Raw genomic sequence first — 21,472 nt, 5'->3', positions numbered from 1 at the left:
AACCGTGGATTCAAGGCACTTCTTGGAAGCTAGAGAGGTTGAGATAAGCATCCGTATGAGCAAGGGCCAAGCCCTCGTTGTCCCTAGACATACCTATCTGTTCGGTCCGGAGAGTCCTACAGCGACGTGTTGCGCACCGGATGGCGGTCCGCATTGCCGGAGTACCCACCCTCGTGGATGTGGATGGCTCATTACCAGAAAGATCAGCACAATTTAAATGCACGACTAGTACGACGAGCACGACGAGCACGACATAGGAGTGTTTGCAACTAGCCGGCTCTTGTGCACGAAGAACGCACCGAGATGTCACTTGATGGGTGTGCGGGTACGTCCCCTGCCCCTACAGTTTGGATTGATACCGACAATTTCCGATCTCGACCCTCCTACCGGGGACGAGTTCTTGCATTCTTGACCAGGAACGTCGCAATCGATAATCTCATCTCCTGAGCCCGTGAACTCCAAGAGCACAGAAAGAAGTACAGTGCGCTTACCGGATGAAACGAAACTGAGCAGTACACGTCGCCGCTAGGAGTTTAATAAGACCGGGGTTTGGGGGTATTCACCATAATGAGAAAGATCGTTTCTTAAAGCGTCAGAACAGGACCATCACCCTTTACCCGTTTGTCCCGGAGATATACTTTGCCACGCTGGCCTCCTCGGCGGACTGAGCATCGGGGCACACGCATTGGTAGCTTCAGTCAATAGTTGTTGAGACTCACACCTGACACCAACTGGTGGCTGAATTAATTGACTGTTGACGCGTCTACCAAGACACACTACGAACTAAATGCGGCTTGATAGTCCTCTCTCACTCTCACTGTGTCCCGTCCTCATCTACGCGAGTCTCTGCTCGTTGATATTGGAGCTCGTCGTCCTGGGTATTGTTGCATTGCAATAATCCGTAAATCCGAGGACTTTTGAAAAAGTACAAAACACCCATAAAGTGTGACTGCACGAAAGCACTGAACAGCCACCACTCCGTTCCATGAAATCTCTGTTTAAGGTGGCTCAGAATTTGATTCTCTATCGATCTATGCTAGCATTACTAGTTGTGAAGGTCTCATACTGCCATATCTGGTGACTTGAGATGTTGCACTTGACTCCGCAAAAGGCAATTTACGGATTTTTGCAAACTATTTTGGCTTTGCAAAAATCCGTAAATCGCATTTTCGGCGTGCGAATGCAACGTCAAAGCCACGGAGTATAACAGCGTGAGAGTTCTCAACGACCACCACTCCATACCATGAGATCTCGAAACAAACTCTAGCAACCCTAGTCAGAGACTCCATGATATAATGTGGTGGTTGTTGATAACTCGCATAAGATGACTTGAAGTATTGAAGTGTGTTGCACGTTGAACAAAATAAAGATTTTTACGAACTTTTGCAAAGCACAAGAAAAAAATAACTAATCGAGCGGCACAAACTCAAGAAGACGTGGATACTTGCAGAGAACGACCTTGTTCTTATCATGTTCGAAGATATAGGCTCGTACACGGCGAAGGGTTAAAGACACCGTCTCCCCCCCACCTCCTCGCAAGATCCTTGACCCCCTATGAATGCCGCTTCAAGAACGGCCAGGATGGATTTTCAAGGCTGACCCGACTTCAAATGGTCCTGGGAGAGCGCAGGGAGTGCACTAGGGGTTTCAGCGACCAAGGTCCATCTTTCTACCCTGTTCCTGCGACTCTGTAAAGTTACTATTGCTCTGCATGTCCACAGATAAAATCGTAGTCCGTCGATAGATACAGAAGGTAGAATGACAACTTCGCAAATGTTTCAAAGAACCATGATAGCACTGCTAGCTACTCTCGGCCCTTCTCTAAGATGGTATATTTCGAGGTTATCTTCAGCCATGAACATCTTCCAAAGGAATACATCTCTAGCCATGAAATTCCTTGATACCTTTTAAGTAGTCAGACCAGACTTTCCCAATATCGTGCTTGTAGATCCAGTCCAATTTGTTTTCCTGCCCAATACCAAACGACTTGAATCTGACCTCAAGAGCCTTGTCAAAAGCTTTTCCTTCTTCCTCCACTTTTGCAGCATTCGCTCTTTGGGTGTCAAGATAGCTGTACCTGTACGTATCATTTATCAGTAAGGTTGGTGTTGTTGGATATGGCTGACATGTGACCCTTCGGGACATACATTCTCTGATAGTAAGGCAGGCGGATTTCTTCGAAGGTCTGAAGAGCACCTTCGACCACCCTTTCCGATCCACGCGAATATTCCCGTTCAAGCGCCTGTGCCAGCAGCCACCCGTCCTCCATGCCGAACGTGGCTCCAGATCCAAATGCACCTAAAAGCAGACAGAATATTGGTATCGTCAACTGTATCATGAGGGCCAAGGGTGTACGTACCATGCAGTGGGTGACTGGCGTCTCCTATTAAAACCACCTTATTCCACCCAGTAATCTTTTCCGGGCCAGGACCAGCATAATTGGCAAACTCTTTCCACGCGCCTTCGGGAACAGCTGCAATTGCATCTCGAACTCTTTGGTCGTATTTCTGTCAAAAGGACTGTCAGTAGGACTGTCGTCAAGGTTCTTGACGTATGTGACAAACCACAAAGCGAGCCTGCACTCTTTCGTTTGTTGCCGGGATTCCCCACGAGACCGTCCGTCCTGGGATATCAGGTTCGTGGTAAGATCTCACAGAGAGCTCGAATAACTGGTCTTCGAGAGGTACTTCGGAAGAATCGTCGACGCCCGACAAATAGGCATGTCCACCATTGACATACCACCATGATGTCCCATTGGTAACGTCTGGTATGTGTGTGAGAGACGATCTCGGGACAAGCGTGCGCCAGACCGTGTTTCCTATCCCCAAGTTACGGTCAGTTGTTCTTTTGTACATATAAACTGTGGCTAACCGGTGAAGTGAATCTTGTGATCTGGATAGAGCGTTTTTCGGATCACCTGTACCATCTGTTGTCAATGAGTGTATCGGATAGGTTGGTGGCTTGAACAAACGGAACGAATGCCGTCGGCTCCAATAACCAGGTCTGCAAGAGCGTCGGTGCCGTCTTCGAATGATAGGCGCACGCCTTGAGAGCCAACGTCTTGCGCCGATACCAGTTTCTTCCCGTACTTTATCACCCCGTCAGGGACCTTGGCCAGAAGCCCGGATTGAAGCCGAGTTCGTCGAGCTCTGATGGCCCCACGAGGATCCAAATCACTGTTCTCTGGGTGAGGTTGCAGCAGAATGACTTCACCGGTGTAGCCGTTCCTAAGCGAGGTCCATGTGAATACAAGTATCGCACCTTTGTTGTTTTGTGGCGGCCCTACCTCTGACGGGTATCAGCTTTGGAAAAGCCCTTGACTCCGTCGGCGGCCCCGAGCAGATCCAGAACCTTCCAGGCATTGTAACTCAGGCTGATGCCTGCTCCAACCTCTTGAGGCTCGGGGTTCCGCTCGTAGAGGACAGTCGAGAGAAACGGCAGCTTCGAGAGAGAAATTGCCGCCGCCAGGCCGGCCGGACCTCCTCCAATGATGGCGACATTGATCGTTTCTTGATATGAACCCATGGCTGTTGCTGTGGGTGAAGCGCACAGAGGAATACTCCGGTACTTCTTCCGTTGAGCGGGACATGACTTATAGGTTGGAACCACCATACACATAGAGCCTGAGTTGGGATGCCATCGTACGTGCCGCCAATAAAGCACGCCATCAAGCACGCCTTGCAGGAGGGAAAAGTTCCGCCATCTCCCTGATAACTACATCAACTCACTGATTGGCTGGACACGGACTGCCCCGAGGAATGATTGGATATAGAATGCCGGCACGCCCCCTTATCTGTCCGTCCATGCCTTCATGTCTCCTGATGGGGCTTTTGCATGCCATTCTTGACAAGCCTTCCTCCACAGGCCACGCTACATACCGATGCTAGCTTATAAATATTCATATCGGCGATCCGTATCCAGTGGCCAGAAGACATCCCGGCAACTGGGTAGACCAGCGCCTTCTTCATGACAGCCGAACAGACAATGATGCAAACTGGGGTCTTCTGGTATAGGCTTGTTTCGCCGCAAAGTATAGCTCGACCACAACCATGATATTGCGTTTTAGAGACCTGTTATGGCACAATATCTCGCTATGGGAACAGGTGGGAATAGGTATATAGGATGGATGTCTTGTGTCACTTCAAACGCTGTATTCACCGATTCCGGTCCTAATATCAGTCTCCCTGTCGTGTACGGCCTCCAGAGTCCGCTCATCTACTATATTTAGTTGTCTTGAACGCTCGAGATGTCCAAAGAGGCTGAAGCAGTTGTTGTAGGCGACGGACTCGCTAGCGATCCGGTCACCCAGCAGAGATCATGGAAAAGCTACGTATGGGACACATTCGACAAGCCAGCCGAGGAGCGGAAATTCTTGTTCAAACTGGACGCTGCAATTCTTACTTTCACTTGCCTGGGTATGTGGTAGCTTTCCAACGGAAGAATGTTGGACTGTGCCTCTGCGTGAGCCTGCTAACTTGAAGTTTAGGGTACTTTAGCAGATTCCTGGATCAGGCAAACATCAATAATGCCTACGTATCTGGAATGTAAGGTTGTAGTGGGATGTCCAGGGAAACGACGGTTGACTTGGAGTAGGAAAGAAGACTTGAACATGCTGGGCAATCAGTACAATTACGCCACCACGCTTTGGACGGTCGGCTATATCATTGGCGAAATCCCTAGCAATCTCATCCTCACCAAGGTCCGGCCATCGATCTGGATTCCTGCCCTAGAGCTTGTATGGTCGACTTTGACGATTTGTACCTGCCGAGTCACTACTGTCAATCAACTGTATGGGTTACGCTTCCTGGTAGGGTTAGCTGAAGCAGGATTGTAAGTTCTTCTCCTGCAATATTCTTGTCATGTCGGCTGTTGTTTCTCCTGCAGCCATAAACTAACTGCCACCCCCAGTTTCCCAGGCATTCTCTACATGCTTGGTTCCTGGTATGGGAGGGACGAGCTTGCCAAACGCTCCGTCATATTTCACGTTTCTGGTTCAATCGCCACCATGTTTTCCGGTTACCTGATGAGTGCCGTGATTGGGTTGGGAGGAAGACACGGTTATGCCGGCTGGCAATGGTGAGTAATGGCCTGTCCCAGACACCGTCCCGGCCGATATGGCTTGCAAAAGACCTCCACTAACCACCCTTGTCAGGCTGTTTATCATTGATGGCGTTATTTCTTTTCCAATTGCCCTCTTAACATTTTTCTTCTTACCTGACCAACCCCATAACACCCGCGCCTGGTATCTGAACGCACGAGTAAGCTTCCCCTAATCAGAAGGGTGAACTAGTGATTTCTGTGCTAAGTTCGTGTCAGGATAAAGAAATTGCCTTAGAGCGGGTGAAAAGAATTGGTCGGGCCAGCAAAGAAGGCTTCTCAAAGGAAAAACTCGTCAAGATCTTTTCACGATGGCACATCTGGGTTTTCCCCCTGATGACTGTGTGAGTCCATTGGCAGAATAAATGAGGCAAGACTGGAGACTGATTGACATCTTATGGCAGGTTCGGAGGAGGTGCAGGAGGTATTGGCCAGCCAATGTTCTCTTTTTACTTGAAGGCATCTAAGCACCCGAAATACACCATCAGCCAAATCAACAACTATCCTACGGCTACAGCTGCAGTGATGGTCGTCGCCGAGTTGTTGTATTCGTGGATCTCTGATGGTCCACTCAATGGGAAACGGTGGCCGGTCATGGTCTTCGCATCAGTAAGTCGCGATGAACGTTATCAATGTCACTTATCTGACGCAATGGACCACAGATTTTCCAGCAGGTCATTTGGATTTCACTGCTCGTGTGGGACATCCCCAAAGGGTGGCTCTGGTTTTGTTACATTGTCATGCAGCAGGGCATTGCACTTGTGCCCCTGAATCTGATGTAAGTTTATAAATGTTAACAGCCGGTGATCGTGGCAGGATTGCGCACTAATGTTGCGGTAGTTGGGTAAACGAGGTGTGCTCTGATGATATGGAAGAGCGAGCTCTCGTCCTCGCCGTGGTCAACACTATACAATATACACAGAGCGCATGGCTTCCACTCCTTATTTGGAAAGTTACCGACGCCCCACAGTACAAGAAAGGCTTCCCTACGGCCATTGCATTCACCGCCGTAGTTACAGGGGTGATTTTTCTCATCAGGCACCTCGCGAACAGGGAAAACAGACGGTAAAGGCGTCAGATCTCAGTCCAACCTAGTCTCGGTTGCTAATTTCTTGAGTAGGAAAAAGGAACTCGAAGACAGACTCAGCCCTGGCTTGGAGAGCAATTCGAATGCCTCTGAAGATGTGGTAGTTCCCAAATAGTTCGTACCATCGCTGCAAATGTTTAAGGCTCAAGTGTCCTGTTCGGCGGTTGCGGGCTCGATTGATGGAACTGGGGCTTAGGTCCTTTTGCTGATGGACTCGCTCAAATTCTCTCGACAGAATGAGCTGATGGAAAACGTTTACTGACGCCTTGGAACCTCTGGAAGACGGGTTATTATCCTTTTTAGCAGAAGACGAGCCGAATAGTCATCTGCCTTTCAAACCTATACCTGGAACCTAGCATTTCTGTATGTTGGACAGTTTACAAACGACCCACTCGGAAGAATGGTTGAATTGTGCCCAGAGCAACTCTCTGCCCTGTTGCAGGATTTCACACACCTTCTCCCCGTTAAAGGTAGAGAAGTTAGTTCTCCTTCGTGTCTGTTGTAGCAGCTCTATTGCGGTTATTATCCTATAAATAGTCAATTAGCGTCTCTGGAGTCTGGACTGTCGAACAGGGGTTGCGTTTGTTTCTGCGATCTGCATACCTGGTGGCCATGAATACGTCGATGTTGGGCTTCTCGGCAACAAAAACTTTGATCAAGTTGAGCGCGGGAAGAAGCCCTTCCCGAAAGGGCTCCCACAGTAGAAACGGTAGCGGGAGTAGTTCGTCGTCGAGAGTTCGCTGCATCATTGGGCGATGGAGCGAAAACCGGGCATACCAGTACAGGAGCTTCAAGCGTGTGCTCTGTGCCGACAGAGCGCCACCCCCCGGCTCGACTGACCAGCTTAGACTTGCCGGGAGGCGAAGTATCCAGGTATCAAGTTGTGACCGTAGCTCCTGTGTTACGGGAGAAACGGAGAAAGCCATGTTACAGGCGGCTGCCTTTTGAGTTGGGGCAGGGCTGAATCCCACAAAAGCCGCTTCCAGCTTGTCGTTTGTCAAAATTCTCTCTAATATAGCTCGCAGAGACATTTCAGCCAGGAAGAAGACGAAGTGCGTGTTTATGTGTGGAGGCCTGGTTGTGTTGTTGGCTTCGTCGCATGGCAGAGGAAGAGGAAAGAACTCCTCCAACTCAGCCAATGTACTCCGTGGAAGGGTGCTGTCGATCTCGTACATCATGTCTCTATACTACAGTCAACGGGAGGCTCTTGGACCAGGGAGTACAGAAGAGGTTCTTGACCGTTCAAGGTTGTGACAGATCCAGAATAACAACCTTATGTTATTACTCTCATTCCTTGGCCGTTGGACTTTTGCGAGTTGGTCCCTATCTCGGCCATTAGCTTAAGTTCTTAACTGCGAGATTCAAATATGGACTATATCAGTAACACTGAACAGCCGATGAGTCTCACCGTTTGATGACAGTCTGAAGCATACTGCAAGCACTATGAAGTGCCGTGGCAAAGTCAAGTAGGCGACTCTTCTGCAGCAGAAAGAGGGCAGAAAATACTAGCACATGAACATATTGCAGATTCAGCTGGGCACTGACCCGGCTGTGGAGGTGCATTGCGCGCTGAAAATCTGCCAGGCCGCTTTCGGTGAACGCCGGGTACATGAAAGCTTTGATCGTTGCGATCACGAGGAGCAAGAGGCATGAGCGCATGTTGTCTTGGAATCCCTCTACCTCGACCGCGTCTGCAGCACTGCGCAGAGTGCTTTCGCAGATGACAGGGTATAAAACCCCAACGTTAGGAAAGAAGCTCTGCCGAGCCAGAGGTATATCACGCACATCGCTTGGCCTGTAGGAGGTCACGACGTTGGGAAAAGGGTTCCGCCGCTCCTCGCACGACATTGGAGTCTTACCCAGATACTGAAATGTTGTATCGCCTTTTGACAGAGCGAACTCAATGCTGTGGTCGATGCTCTGGGGAGAGCAATGCCAAAGGTCAGTCAGCGACACTCCTGCGGCTATCTTCTCGCACCAGTCATTTGTATGGGAATCTGGGGTAGATGGGAAAGGCTTCCACGACACTACCTCCCCAAGGCTGCTGGCTCGACTAGTATGCGTTGTAGTTTGAGCGTCTGATGCGTTGGAGGAGAAAGCCGATTGATCCGGCCTTCTTTCGGTTTGGGCAAGGTGCGGTCGTAGATAGCCCGAATGTTGTGTGTCGCTGTCCCTGATCAGTGATGCATACACAATTGGATGGCAGCGGCACGAAAATACGCACTTGGACGATTGTTGTCGTGGATAGTCACACTTGAAGCCATGGCGGTTACAGTAACCACACCTTGGTCTTCCTTTCGTGCATTTGACCTTCTTCAACCGGCAAGTCTTGCATGCCTAGACCAAGTAAGCGTTTGAGCCTTTCCTTTCCTTCTGTTTGAAGTGGCAGAGCTCGGTATGGGCTCATAACATACCGTGGCACCTTTCTGCAAACCGTCACTAGTATCTGTAGATGCCACTGATAGGGGCCCACTTATTCTTCGAGGCTGCAACTGCAGCAGCTGAGTTGGCCGCAAGAGTGAGCTTCTCAGCAGCCGCTTTCGACGACTGCGGACTAACGTCTCCATTTGCAACGACTCCTAATGGAATTTTGGGAACGACTCTTCCCAAATTCGAGATTCGATAAAGTAGTGGTTGCTTTTGATCAACCGGTAGGGTTTCGGCCGAACGATCGATCCTCGCGATGAGTAAGAAATTGCGCTATCAGAATGGCACCATCGGTCCCAGACAAGGCGTGAGAGCAACACCTGACTATTCGCGAAACCATCCTCCATCTCGACAACATTCAATTGGCTACAGTCGGAAGGCCATCCCAAGAAGAAGCTCGCCCGCTATGTGGCTTGCACACGAAGTACCGTCTATGTTCCAAGATCCGAGTGCCGGTAATTCACTTATAGATATCGGGACAGTCATGGTGATATCTCCCCATGTCCTAGCTACTGTTTTGTCGTGCGAGGTCTTGAGCTTTTGTTCCCAAATATTCATCCCCTTTCAGCGCCATGATTGAGCGCGTTCGACGTGTAGCCGTAATCGGGGCCGGAGTTTCTGGAGTGACAACGGCAGCTCATCTAAAGGCCGAAGGGCTCAATGTCACAGTTTTCGAAAGGGCTCCTGTCGCTGGAGGGGTGTGGTCAGTATATCTTTGTCCTTTCATGCGAGAGGCCGTTGATCTCATTTGTCAGGGTCTTGGATTCTCGAACGCCTCATGAACCAACGTTCCCTTCAATCAAACCGTCACTTGCGGATTCCGTCTTTTACACTAGTGTAGAAGAAGAGGATCCTTATCTTTTGCATGCGCCTCCAGGGTAGTAGAACTTGTTTGACACTGGGACCTCAGGCTGAACGAGGACACAGACCTGCCTATGAGACGTTGACAAACAACGTCGCGACTCAATTTCTAGAGTTGAGCCTCAATAACTGGCCAGCGGACACTCCAGCCTTTGTCAGGCACAATGTTCTGGCTCATTACATCCAAGACACGGCAGTAAAGACCGGTGTCCATGAAGACACAGTGTACGACACTGCAGTGAAAAACGTATCAAAAGCAGGCGGCACCTGGAGACTTGAAACAGCCACGTGGGATAAAACCACTGGCAAGGCGACAGAGAAGGTTTGGGTGAGTTGCGCCCACAATTCCTCCATTCCTCGCTGGCTGACCCCTTCTTCAGGATTTCGATTTCGTTGTCGTTGCGTCCGGACGTGAGTGGTTGTAACCTCTGGATCCTGGGTCTCAAAACATTCAGAGGTCTACATTTTGATCACCATTGCTAAGAACACAGCAGACTATCATGCCCCAAGAGTGCCGGATATCCCTGGCCTGGCAGAATGGAAAAAGGCATGGCCATCAAGGATCCAGCATTCCAAGAGCTATCGAAATCCCCGAGGATTTGAGAACCAGGTAACTTGACCTCGAGTGAGGCACGCATTCGCCCCAAGTTAATGATTGCCTAGACTGTCCTTTTGATTGGTGGAAGCGCCTCTTCGATAGATATCGCCAGAGAAGTTGGGCCGGTAGCCAAGAAGGTTTACCAGTCAACTAGGGGAGGTTTCATGGACACACCAGAGTCCTGGCTGCCGCCTAATGGAGTGCGAGTACCTGGAATTGCCTCGTTTGGGGAGCTTAAGGGCACTACCTCGGATGGCACTGGAGCAATTGACGGCAAAGTCACCCTGGTCGACGGTCAGGTACTTGAAGGCATTGACCGCGTGGTTGTCGCTACCGGTTACCACTTTACCCTGCCCTTCTTCCCGAAAGAGTTTCATCGTGACGACGTGCCGCGAGAAGAAGCCGATAACAAGATCCTGGTGACTGACGGCACCATGCTGCATAACCTTCACAAGGACATCTTCTATATCCCAGATCCAACCCTGGCGTTTACAGGTGTTCCTTTCTATACCGCGACCTTTTCACTTTTCGAGTTTCAAGCCATCGCCATTGCTGCGGTGTTCTCTGGCCAAGCTAGGACGCCAACCAAGGAGGAGATGTTGGCCCAGTACCAGGAAGGAATTAAAGAGAAAGGGTATGGAAAACCGTTCCACACTTTGGTTGGGCAGGATGTCCAGTACGCCAAAGAGCTCATGGAATGGGTGAATCTGGGTCGTGATCCGTCCACGAAGAAGACTGATGGCTACTCGGCAGAATGGATAGCAGCTCGTGAAGAGTTTATGAGGACTTTTTGGGAACGGGGGAGCAAGGAAAACAGTTCGACCGCGGAAGAAGTGTCTTCAAACTAAAATATCAAACTGCTGGGCGCGACGAATGGCCAGGCGCTGAGTTGGAGATTTTTCAAACTGGTCCTTCCACGGAAGCTGCTCTTCACAAAGTCATATGCATCGAACACTGGGTGTACTGGGTGTACCAGTGTGAGTCAGTAGAGAGATAAACGACGATTCTACTCAAATGCGGCGTCAACGATTTCAATTAGTGGCACTCGCGGCCTGAGGTGATCATATTATTGTGATCTCAGGGCCATTTCAGCCCACGTATGACGACGCGTTGTTGTTGATTGCGCTGTCAGCTGGAGGATTCCTGTGAGGAGCTCTGAGTAGATACTGATATTACAAGTAGTTCCAAGACCGTAGAACCACCACTCCAGCTTAAGGTGAGGTCAAGCCCCAGAAGTCCCTCTGTCGTGCTTAGACGAAAGTGAACTTGACTCGCTCTTGTCGACTCGTGTCCCGCCGGGAACTCAACATGACCAGCGAAGAAAACACATCTGGAAATTTGACAAGTGGGGCCTCTCTGGCAAAATATAGTCTTGCAAAGATCTCGAAGTCCTTAATCTGTTGAAGCGCTCCTTGCTGCGAGGCCTCTGTTTCAGGGCTGGCCCATGGTGGTTAGAAAGGGAGTAAGGCTAGCCGGATAGCAGTAGGAAAAGTTTCGATAATCAAGACTGACCTCTTCGTATTCTCTTTTGATTCCACAGGGACAGAGCGGATACTCTCTGCGGTCACTCAGGAATCAGGATAGCAGTAACCACCAGCGCTCGGCTTCAACTTCGGTAGTGGACATCCAGTTTACTCTACGCTACGCAAAGTCAGAAAAACTCCGAGTGGACAAGCGGGTAGGGAAAGGCAGAGCCACGTCGATTACGGAGAGCATCCGTTTGGACGGCATCCTTTAGCAGTGAGATCGTAATCTCATCGACGCCATCCTCTCGATCTCGGAAGAATCAAAGTTTGATAAGCACACGGTTCGCGCGTTTCATCAACAAACCCCTGCAGGGTTAAACCTATCGTCGAACAACGGGGACCCCACATTGCTCTGCATGCTCATATGGCTCACCTTATGCACACGTGTCGTCGACAAGGCGAGGTTATGCAGCACTACTACCGAGAACAGCGATTTGCTCTGACACACAGAGAAATCTAGGGGGAATTGCTGACGACAGCGTTCTGAGGGCTTACCAGTAGGATTCACAAAGGTGCTATCTCGGCCCTGTTTTGAGAAAACAGTTACACGGAGCAATTTGTATTCACGGTATCTTTGTCTCGAGGCGCCGAGGCTTCCGAGTTGTGCTGTTCAGCTCCTAATCCTTACATTTGCTAAAACCCCTCTCCAGGTACAGTAATATCGGCTTGCTTCTTGAAACTCAGTATAGTCATACCAGGTGGGGTGACAACATGTGGTTGTTGGCACTTCGGCTCACGGAACTGCAAAAGACACGTGAGTCTTCGTGAAGACCTGAGAACATCCCACGAGGCCTTCCGCTGGGATCCCTTGCTCTTGCTGCGACGTCGCCCCGGTCACTGCGTCCACTATGCGTTCTGGCTCGCTTTCAAGGGGCCCTTATCGAGCCGTTGAGAATGGAAACCCCCGCTAGCCTCACAGCGGAAAAGAGGACCAGCTACATTTCTGCTCCTTAATCATTTACCTGCCTTTCATGCCCCTCTCGACATTCAACGCATGTGGCAGCCCACAACCCCACAGCATAGTGACTATGGGTGTCAGGGTACCAGGATACTCGAGATAAAGTTCTGTCTTGTCCTGTCCTGAAACCACCACCATGAGCCTTGCATGGGCAGGCTATTCGGTTATCTCACAAAGGAGAATTGGGATACTCGAGGAACTACATGGCTTGGAGCATCCTTTAAAAGCACAGTCACCAGACATGTTGAACTTGTGTGGTCTATCATTCTGACATTCTTTACTTGTTGGTGCTTTCCTTCATTCTGTCGTTCGTTTTCGAGTGCACCCAGACATTCCTTTTGCAGAAGCAGGCTCTTTGAAAAGCAAGAGAAGGGAACTGAAGAGGTCCAAAAGGCACGGATTTGGAACAATGTTATTTTCATTCCTGGCAATTCTAGGCTTTGCTGCCTCGACGCTGGCCGACGGTTCTTGTGTGGCACCCAGTTACAGCCAACCTCCAGTCTTGTACTGGAAATGGGAGCCAACGCCCATCTTTTCCTCACCAGGAAACGGACCTTCTGGAGGGTCTACTCTCACTTTCATTGAATGGAAGACTTCTACCACTACCGTTGTGGTGACTCAGACTGTTTCGACGTCTGTGTCAACTGTTCCTACCGATGTGGCTGGTGAAGAAACCACGCCTGCGACATCTGCGTCACCTACCAGGACAAACTTGGTGCTATCGTCTATCACAGTGGCCCATTTTCGAGGTGCGTCCTCAGCGAGCTCCTCGATCCCCGTCAGCTCGTCAAGTTCTTCGGCCCACTCTGTCGCAACAACCTCTAGCTTCACGGGACTTTCTGCATCTACCACCCTCGTCGCCCACTTTCTCAACTCCAGCTCAACGACTTCGTCTGCCAGTTTTGCAAGCAACGAGAACGTCGCAGCCGTCTCTGGAAAGCCCACTTCTACGTCTTCAATCTCCGTTTCGGCCACACCGACCGCAGCTGAAGCAACATCTGCGGCTTCTACCTCGGAAGTCTTCATCGGCCTGGGTACTCGCTACGGCGGTTCTTGCTCAGAGGAAGACTGCTGGCAGGGCGGCGCATGCAGTTTCGTAGACTATACACTTCCAGCCGGAATCGACGGGTCGACCTGTGTCTCTGAGGATATCTGGAACAATGGTACTAACTGTGGTGGCTGTATCTCTGTCAGCTACAAGGGCAAGACTATCACAGTCATGGTACGAATGCGATCACTTCATTGTGCGTACTAGAGGTTATGCTGACACGGTAGTTACTAGGTTACGAACCTGACTGGAGGTAACGCCACACATCTTGATATGACTCCTGATACCTGGGCCAAACTTACCAACGGATACTCTGGTGGTGGAGTTGACGGTATCGAGTGGGAATGGATCACTTGTCCTATTGCTGAAACCGAGCCCTTGTGGATTCGAATGCACGGCGGAGCATCAAAGTACTGGTTTGCTGCAACCGTGGAAAACGCTCGATATCGGACTTCGAAACTGGAAGTAAGCAGCGATGGAGGCAAGACGTGGCAAGACACCACGCTCAACAACTACAACATCTTTGTATTGGATGGGACCCTTCCCAGTGACACCGCCAGTGTCCGAGTTACCAGCATTACAGGCAGCCAGGTTATTGTCGACAACGTGGCGCTGAAGTCCAACACGGACACGAAAGCCACCGAAAACTACTCCTGATTCCAAAGGCCGCTATTTGTGAGCACTTCTCTCAGAAAGCCCTGATATGAGCCAAAGTTGCGCATCGGGCAGCCATTTCTCTTCTTGTACATAATTGTTGTTCTTTCTCTTCATCCTCTTGTTAAGTGTATTGTACACTTCAGGGGCCGGGCAAGTTCCCTATTAACCACGACCAGTCTTCCGATGATAGTTATTATTATTCTTAGTGTCATCAATAAAGAAGACTTGCAGTATTTCTATGCAGAACGATTCTCTGAGTCCGATGCCTGTACGGAGGTACCGTTGTGTCAGTTGTGTCAGTTGTCAGTTGGCCAATATTCGCATTTGAAGGTTATTCTCACTTGGTACGCGCCAGCTGCTGGCAAGTAAGGGCGGCGTGATACTATTGCCTCATCCGAGGTGAAACACGAGCCGCTTTTCCCATCCCTTGGCGTGCAGATGCCCCAAAGCGAGACTGCGCTCGAACCTCAATGCTGTGTGTACTGGTCGTGCAACTGCTTTCGGCCACCCGCTCACCCACGCACGACGGCCATGTCGTTCCTCCGGTCGCAGAGCTCCCTCCGGCTCTCACGAGCATACACACAAATCCCCAGATCGCCGAGATGGCTATCATCGACGGCACAGCGCCGCCTAGGCGAACCGGACCCCAAAGCTATCCCGGACGTGAAAGCGATGCAGATGACTGAAGACCAAGCGTCCATGGTCGAAGCCGGCCGTCAGCCCCAAGGTGGCGGTGGTGCCGTGGAACAATACCACCCGGACCACCAGCCAGACTACACTGCGACCATCGACCACGGGACGTCGACATATTCGCCGGTCCCCAAACGGGTCATGAACGGCAGCGAACCTACCGAGATCACGCCCGCCGCCGTGGTGTCAGGAGCTCCAGTCGACCTGCAAGCCAGGACTGTCAGGTACGCAGAGCCCCGATCGCTCTCGAGAAACGCGATAGTCCGGTGACGGAGGACCAGCTAACCTGAGCTTTGTCTTTTTTCAGAATCTACAAACCCGTCCGACCGGCCACACAGTCCGGAACATGGGGCAGCCACGCGTGGCGCCTGGACTGGGACCCTCTGCCCAAGGGCCACCGGTGGGAGAACCCGCTGATGGGATGGCAGTCGTCGGGGGATTTCATGCAAGGCACCAACATCAAGTTCAAGTCCAAGGACGATGCGATTGCCTTTGCCGAGAAGCAGGGCTACGAGTGGTACGTCCAAGAGCCGAACGAGCGACGATTCGTACCAAAGGCCTACGCGAACAACTTTCTCCACGAGCCTGGCCCGTTGAAACACATCAAGACCAAGTAAGCTTGGAAGTGACAACAAAATGAGTCCGGGGGAAAGAACATGTTTTACGGGCAATTGATGGGACGCCGTGCAGTGCAGTGCAGTGCAGTGCGTACCGGTGACAAGAGTATCGACATGTGTGGCCCTCTGCTTATGCTTGTGAGGTTCATACATTGGATTGTATATAGGGGAGCTTCCAATAGCAGAAAACGACAACAAAAAAAAGATGAATATGCAAACAAGAAGGATGCCAATGTTTTTTCTTCATTGCGGACTGTCTTTGTGGGGGTACTTCTCCTAACTCGCCCCCGTCAGTCAGTAGGACCTGGGTATATTCTACTACTGACCCGAAGTAGGTACTCTGAAAGCTACACTCCTTGGAACGACACGAAATGTGCAACACACAACGAGCGTACATGAATCACATGGTATTGATCCTTCGTCGGCGGTGCTCCTCCAGGTGTAGGCAAGATATCACATTCGCAGAGATGCTCGGAAAGGCTGATTGGTACGGATTTTTTAATAGGAAGCGTCGTCGCCGTCGTCATTGTCCACTCATTCTCATGAAACCTAGTGGTACAGGATTCATCTTCACAAAAACTAATAGTACAGGGTTATCACAGCAACAGGAATTCTTCGCAACATCTCCTGAAAACAACCACTTCGCCATGTCGAATTACAAGATCCCCGACAGCTGGGTCTTTGCCCGCCTCCCTCTCCGCCCTCATGCGGGGTGGCCGAGTGCTCGTAAGATCAAGAAAGGTGGGTGGTAATGGTGTCGATGGCATGAGTGGTCATCTAGTAATTGTGCTTGGCGGCATGCTTGTCTACATCAGCCTGGCGTTTGTGGGACGACTCGTGCAACTTGTCCTTGATAGCATCGCCTGCAGCTCGGAGGCGCGTCGAGGCACGGACGTTTGGGTCTTTAGCGATCCTGGCCGGTCATTAGTTGAGTTGTTCACCACGCTTCACACATCTCCATGCAAAAGAAGGGGACACGAAAGACTCAGACGCAGAAGTGGCACAACGACGTACTGTTTGTTTGTCTCCTTGCTGGCGGAGTGAGCTCCGCCTTGAGTCTTGTGGGAGATCCAGCTGCCGGTGTTTCTGATCGAATAGTAACGTCAGCACGGGTTTCAGAATGGCTAGCTAGTGAGGTACTGAGGACGTGGACGGCGCAAGGAGGTCCATACATACTTGATGGTATTCATGGTTGCAAGAGGTGGCTGATTAGTAAGTGGTGGCTTTTGTTCAATTGGTATTTAGGTGGTGTGCAACGGAGAGGACTTTGAGGTCTCGAGGTCAACTTGTCAGAGTGGTGAACAAGGGTAAATGATGCAGAAGTTATAACGGTCGAGGGTCAAGGCCGGGTCACCACAGGATATATATGCCAATTTCAGATTCTACGATACACCTTACCCTGGCTCCCAGGGAAAATGCATGGGATTGTTCTTTCCCCCATCCCCATCCCCCTCCCTCCATACGTTCTGACCTCGCATCGCGCCAGGATCAAGGGCAATCACGATGTCATAGTGCATGGAAAGGGTGTACGGGCAGCAGCCACTGGGCGGCATCGGCGTCTTCGCCGCGCAGAAAGTGTAAGAGCGCACTTGGTTGGGTTGTGGAAACTCCACGGTGGTGACTTCAATCAAGCATCGCCGACGTGGGTACGAAACCTGTTTTTCCGCGAAGCTTGAATAGACGGACATAGAGCTATCAGACCGCATGACGGATGATCCTGCAAGATGAGTGGTCGGCTCTGAAGACTGGGGGTGAACGAGGAAGAGCCAGGTAAACGGGCGTGGCGTGGCGACTGGTTAGGAAGATGGAAGATGACGATGTCGTTTGTCTACGTCATTGCAATGGTGCCCCGAGCATTGGAGTTGGTGGTGATGGGATGGATGTTGCGGAGTACGAGTTCAGCCTTGCGATGTGTGTATTGTAGCCTCGCGAGCGAGCCCGGACATGGTACAAATATCCGAGGCACATGGTTAGATTCATTCCCGTAACTATATTGATACTGACTAGTGGTTCCAGCACGGTAGATGCTACAGGTCCAGGCCAAGGTCTTGGTCGGCGGCATGCAAGGGAGTGTAAAGACAGACCTTGGACTCTTGTCCTCTCAAAAGCTATCATGCGTCCACAATAACCCTTCGTGCATCTTTCCGGCTCGAAACAAGGCACCGCTCCTCTTAACCCCTTTTGCACTTGATGCTGATGATACCGTTTCCTAGCATGCCGTGGTCTTCCAAGAACTGAGAGGTGTGATAGTTGGCGGTTCCGGGGTACTTCCAACCGGGAGCAGTATTCCAGCCATTGTCGTTGCAGTTCTTTTGTTCGTACACGGTGCATGTCAGGCCCTTATCGGGACCCATAGACCCGTTGGAGTCGTAAATCCTGGTCATGTGCGTTAGCAAAACCGTCCACGGACGACAGAGCGACTTTCGCGGGTGGACTGACCGGTTGTAGCACTGCCCGTCCCTCAGAGGAGTCCATTTGCAGGGCATGACCCAATTTTGATGGCTACACTCATACACGCCGACCTCGGTGGCACGCGTACGGACATGACGGGGGAAGCCACCCTCATGACCCCCGTGGTCTCCGTGGTCTTGGCCATGTCGAGCGTACTCGCCATGTTCGCCATGTTGGAAATCTCGAGGACCGTTGCCGTTGCCGAAACCATGGCCTTGGTGTTCTCTGCCGGGGCCAGATATCTCTCCACCGCGCTCATGCTGGCCGTCGTGTCCGCTGGAATGCGAGTCTCGTGGGCGATTGTCGTGGTCATGCCCCTTCTTGAACCAGTCTCCTGGGTTTGCATTCTTGTGCATGAAATCTTCGTCTCGAGCATGGTTGGCCTTGTTGTTACCTTGACCCTGGCCACCGTGACCCTGCATGCTTCCATCTTGAGGGCCATCATGGTCTTTCCACACTTGGCCGCCATATCCTTGACCTCCACGACCCTGTCCACCTTGAATGCCGCCTCCATGTTCTTGGCCTCCGTAACCGCTTCCACTTCCACCAGAGTTGTCACCACCGTGATTCATACCGCCAGGATGGCCAACTCCACCAGAGCCTTGCCACCCTTGCTCTTGACCAGGGTAAGCCGAGGCGAGGGTGGCCACTGTAGCCCAGAGGAGGATTGGATTTTTGATAGCTACCATTGTGATTTGAGATGAGAGACTCTGTGAGCAGATTTTGCTTGTAGCCGACACAAGGAACTCGCGCGCGAGATATAGACCTACCTGGCGAACTTTGACCATGCCATCCAAGAAAGAAAGAAGACCTTTGTTCTTACGAAGGCGGGCAGCAGATCATGACCGAAAAGCGAGCATTGGTACAGATCACAAGCCGCTTTCGAGAGAGGTGCTTGGGGCTAATGAGTTTTCCACCGACAATCACAGTCCATCGAGGGTGCGGGTAACGTTTGGGACAAAGCTGGGGCTTAGTATTGTTGTTGTTGTTGGACAAGGCTCAGCCCCTTGATATTGTTCTTCGCAATAGCCGAACATATACCGACGTCTACGCGAAACTTTGGATGCGGAACAATGAAATGGCACAGACATAGCAGGAATCCGATTGATATGGGAGTCGTTTGAGGGTGCATGCTTAGTGGTTCGTCTGCGCAGGCCGCATCAGCTCGTACTACGGTCGGTCTATGCTATCCCTCCTCCTCATGGATCACGCACTCACTCGTTCTTGACCTTGTGAAAGGAAGTCGAGCAGTCCCTGCGATGACGATAGCTCGTGCTCATGCATCAACAAAATCCGGTTCTGTCCCACACTATCCACGCGTATCAGAAGCACTGGAACGGATGCTACGGTAAGTATGATGAAATCGGAATCGTTCTCCGTGTTCTAGGGTTAGTCCGCGTTGATGTTCACTTGCCTTCAGATGGCCATTGATCAATATTGATATAGTCACTGCGACTCCAGTTACTCCTAGTCAGACCTGGCCACAGATCCAACATATACCTACCGTTGATATTTTCCTGAGATTTTATGTACATCTGCTGCAATACGACCTCTCAATAACACTGCCGACGATGGACAAAGTGAGCAAAACGGGTCCTAAGAAATTCCGCGAGTCCCTTAAGGAAGGCAGGTAGACTTATGTTTTCATGCCGTCCCAATAGATGCATGCACTAACAACCAAGTCTCAGGGAAATGTCTGATCGGGCCAGGTGTCTATGATGGCATCTCTACTCGAGTGGCTTCAGCACTGGGCTTTGATTTCTTGTATCTTGCGGGTTCGGGCGCAACGGGGTCTCGCGTAGCAGAGCCAGACTTGTCGGTGATGACCCAGACCGAATTTGCCGATATCGCCGGAATGATGGTACAGCACACGCACCTTCCTGTCATCGCTGATGCAGACACCGGCTTCGGCGGCCCACTGAACATCAAGCGCACAGTCCAGCTGTATGAGCATGCAGGTGTCGCCGGACTACACATTGAGGACCAGGTGTTCCCAAAACGATGCGGCCAGCTCGAGGGCAAGGATGTGGTCGGTCTGCAAGTCTATCTCGAAAGGGTTAGGAGTGCTGTCGAGGCCAGGACAGATCCAAATTTTGTCATAATTGCTCGGACCGACGCCAGACAGGCCAAGCAGTTCGGGGGGAGCGAAGCTGGCGAGAAGGCTTTTCATGAGGGAGTCAACAGACTGAAGGCAGCCCTCGATACCGGTGCGGATATGGCGTTCATGGAGAGCCCGCGGTCGGAAGAGGAATGCAAGGAATTGGTCAAAGCATGTGCTCCCAAGCCAGTGCTTATCAACGTTCTGCCGCATGTATGTCGTGTGAAGCCTTGAAAGATCAGACCCCGAGGAGTACTGACATGACTTTCAGGGCTTGACCCCGAACTTCACTACTTCGGACTGCGACCGCCTGGGTTTTGCTGCCGCGATCTACCCATGCACGGGATTTATTCCAGCTATGCTTGCCATGCAAAAGTCGTATGAAGGACTGAAGAAGGAGGGCTCTGACCTAAGATTCTGCGAAGACAACACCATCAAGGACTTCTTTGCGCAGCTCGGCCTGGCGGAGAACTTCGACTTTGATGATCGCATTGAGACGTTTTCAAAACAAGAAGTGGAGCATACGAGCCACGAGGACGAGAGCTGAGATACAAGAGTTCCCGAAGAGGGTGTGGTGTGGTTGGGGGGGGGGGGGGGGGGGGGGGAGGGGAAGATAGAGAAGAAGCGCTTTGTTCGTCGCAACAATGAGCGGACCATTTCGTTGAAGGAAAGGGAGCAACGTTGCACACACGTAGCTTCAGACACGAATCTGGCTTCCCTATGATCCTTGTTGGACTAAGGTGAAGCAATTTCGATCTCGAGAGCTTGTTCCGAGCCTCGATAAACCCCAAAAGGGAAATGGGCTTAGCTAAAAGTCAATATAGCCCAGATTAAGGGTGCGGGTGATCAGTTGGTCAGGCCGACTGCTACCGTGCTCAGTCAGGTGTAGGAGCATCTTTGGTCGAGATAAGTCTCTGCCTTCCGGAAATTCATAGACTTAACGTGGCGTTGGAAGCCAGTAAAGAAGCAAAAGCCCAGGATCAGAGGACTGGACCAAAAACTCCCCAGCTCAATCAGCCCTCGCATCATCAACACGGGGACGGATGAACCTGGCTCCCGATGACAAGCCGGACGAATTCTAACACCTTCCTCTCCCTGTGTTGAAGAGTCCTTCGCTGACTGCCGCATATCTCGGAAAAATCGACTCTGATCTAGCACGTATCCCTCTGCTAGCTTTGTCGGTAAATTTATATCACCGGTCTCTTCCGTCCGGAGACCGTTAAAAATGAAGCTTTACACGTATCTCGAGGGCTGCCTGGAGTCGTCCGTCTAGTCCATATCCTTCCTCGAGCAGGCGTAACGGCCTTAAACTGCCTCCTCGGCTCAGCACTTGCACCTTGGGCAAGGCCCACCACTC

The 21,472-nt window shown here is 51.1% G+C and overlaps 9 protein-coding genes across 9 annotated transcripts; 5 read left to right on the top strand and 4 right to left on the bottom strand.

Annotated features, from left to right (window-relative positions):
* Positions 1-1,881: 1,881 nt before the first annotated feature.
* Positions 1,882-3,525, bottom strand: PV08_02011 (uncharacterized protein; the record flags this gene model as incomplete). Its single annotated transcript, XM_016376371.1, has 7 exons — positions 1,882-2,077; positions 2,148-2,298; positions 2,360-2,507; positions 2,565-2,818; positions 2,872-2,917; positions 2,972-3,227; positions 3,287-3,525. 7 exons carry the CDS (start codon positions 3,523-3,525, stop codon positions 1,882-1,884), a joined length of 1,290 nt encoding a protein of 429 aa, XP_016241647.1.
* A 721-nt stretch (positions 3,526-4,246) lies between these two features.
* PV08_02010 (uncharacterized protein) lies at positions 4,247-6,299 on the top strand (the record flags this gene model as incomplete). Its single annotated transcript, XM_016376370.1, has 10 exons — positions 4,247-4,415; positions 4,487-4,544; positions 4,594-4,830; positions 4,909-5,076; positions 5,153-5,258; positions 5,317-5,441; positions 5,502-5,706; positions 5,760-5,875; positions 5,938-6,162; positions 6,218-6,299. The coding sequence occupies 10 exons, from the start codon at positions 4,247-4,249 to the stop codon at positions 6,297-6,299; spliced, it is 1,491 nt and encodes a 496-aa protein (XP_016241646.1).
* Positions 6,300-6,711: 412 nt separating this feature from the next.
* Positions 6,712-8,448, bottom strand: PV08_02009 (uncharacterized protein; the record flags this gene model as incomplete). The annotated part of the gene is made up of 4 exons (XM_016376369.1): positions 6,712-7,366; positions 7,424-7,507; positions 7,593-8,351; positions 8,405-8,448. 4 exons carry the CDS (start codon positions 8,446-8,448, stop codon positions 6,712-6,714), a joined length of 1,542 nt encoding a protein of 513 aa, XP_016241645.1.
* Positions 8,449-9,183: 735 nt separating this feature from the next.
* On the top strand, positions 9,184-10,918 carry PV08_02008 (uncharacterized protein; the record flags this gene model as incomplete). The annotated part of the gene is made up of 6 exons (XM_016376368.1): positions 9,184-9,314; positions 9,367-9,489; positions 9,539-9,800; positions 9,853-9,883; positions 9,967-10,082; positions 10,136-10,918. 6 exons carry the CDS (start codon positions 9,184-9,186, stop codon positions 10,916-10,918), a joined length of 1,446 nt encoding a protein of 481 aa, XP_016241644.1.
* A 2,045-nt stretch (positions 10,919-12,963) lies between these two features.
* PV08_02007 (uncharacterized protein) lies at positions 12,964-14,259 on the top strand (the record flags this gene model as incomplete). Its single annotated transcript, XM_016376367.1, has 2 exons — positions 12,964-13,776; positions 13,837-14,259. 2 exons carry the CDS (start codon positions 12,964-12,966, stop codon positions 14,257-14,259), a joined length of 1,236 nt encoding a protein of 411 aa, XP_016241643.1.
* Positions 14,260-14,790: 531 nt separating this feature from the next.
* PV08_02006 (uncharacterized protein) lies at positions 14,791-15,566 on the top strand (the record flags this gene model as incomplete). Its single annotated transcript, XM_016376366.1, has 2 exons — positions 14,791-15,173; positions 15,257-15,566. 2 exons carry the CDS (start codon positions 14,791-14,793, stop codon positions 15,564-15,566), a joined length of 693 nt encoding a protein of 230 aa, XP_016241642.1.
* Positions 15,567-16,343: 777 nt separating this feature from the next.
* On the bottom strand, positions 16,344-16,756 carry PV08_02005 (uncharacterized protein; the record flags this gene model as incomplete). The annotated part of the gene is made up of 3 exons (XM_016376365.1): positions 16,344-16,479; positions 16,581-16,652; positions 16,743-16,756. 3 exons carry the CDS (start codon positions 16,754-16,756, stop codon positions 16,344-16,346), a joined length of 222 nt encoding a protein of 73 aa, XP_016241641.1.
* A 981-nt stretch (positions 16,757-17,737) lies between these two features.
* On the bottom strand, positions 17,738-18,706 carry PV08_02004 (uncharacterized protein; the record flags this gene model as incomplete). The annotated part of the gene is made up of 2 exons (XM_016376364.1): positions 17,738-17,942; positions 18,006-18,706. 2 exons carry the CDS (start codon positions 18,704-18,706, stop codon positions 17,738-17,740), a joined length of 906 nt encoding a protein of 301 aa, XP_016241640.1.
* Positions 18,707-19,295: 589 nt separating this feature from the next.
* Positions 19,296-20,662, top strand: PV08_02003 (uncharacterized protein; the record flags this gene model as incomplete). Its single annotated transcript, XM_016376363.1, has 3 exons — positions 19,296-19,365; positions 19,706-20,328; positions 20,387-20,662. 3 exons carry the CDS (start codon positions 19,296-19,298, stop codon positions 20,660-20,662), a joined length of 969 nt encoding a protein of 322 aa, XP_016241639.1.
* Positions 20,663-21,472: the final 810 nt, after the last annotated feature.

The sequence above is a fragment of the Exophiala spinifera genome, assembly GCF_000836115.1.
Source record: "Exophiala spinifera strain CBS 89968 unplaced genomic scaffold supercont1.1, whole genome shotgun sequence".
NCBI lineage: Eukaryota > Fungi > Ascomycota > Eurotiomycetes > Chaetothyriales > Herpotrichiellaceae > Exophiala > Exophiala spinifera.
Note: the sequence above shows the minus strand (reverse complement) of the source record. Positions and strands in the feature narration are given on the sequence as shown.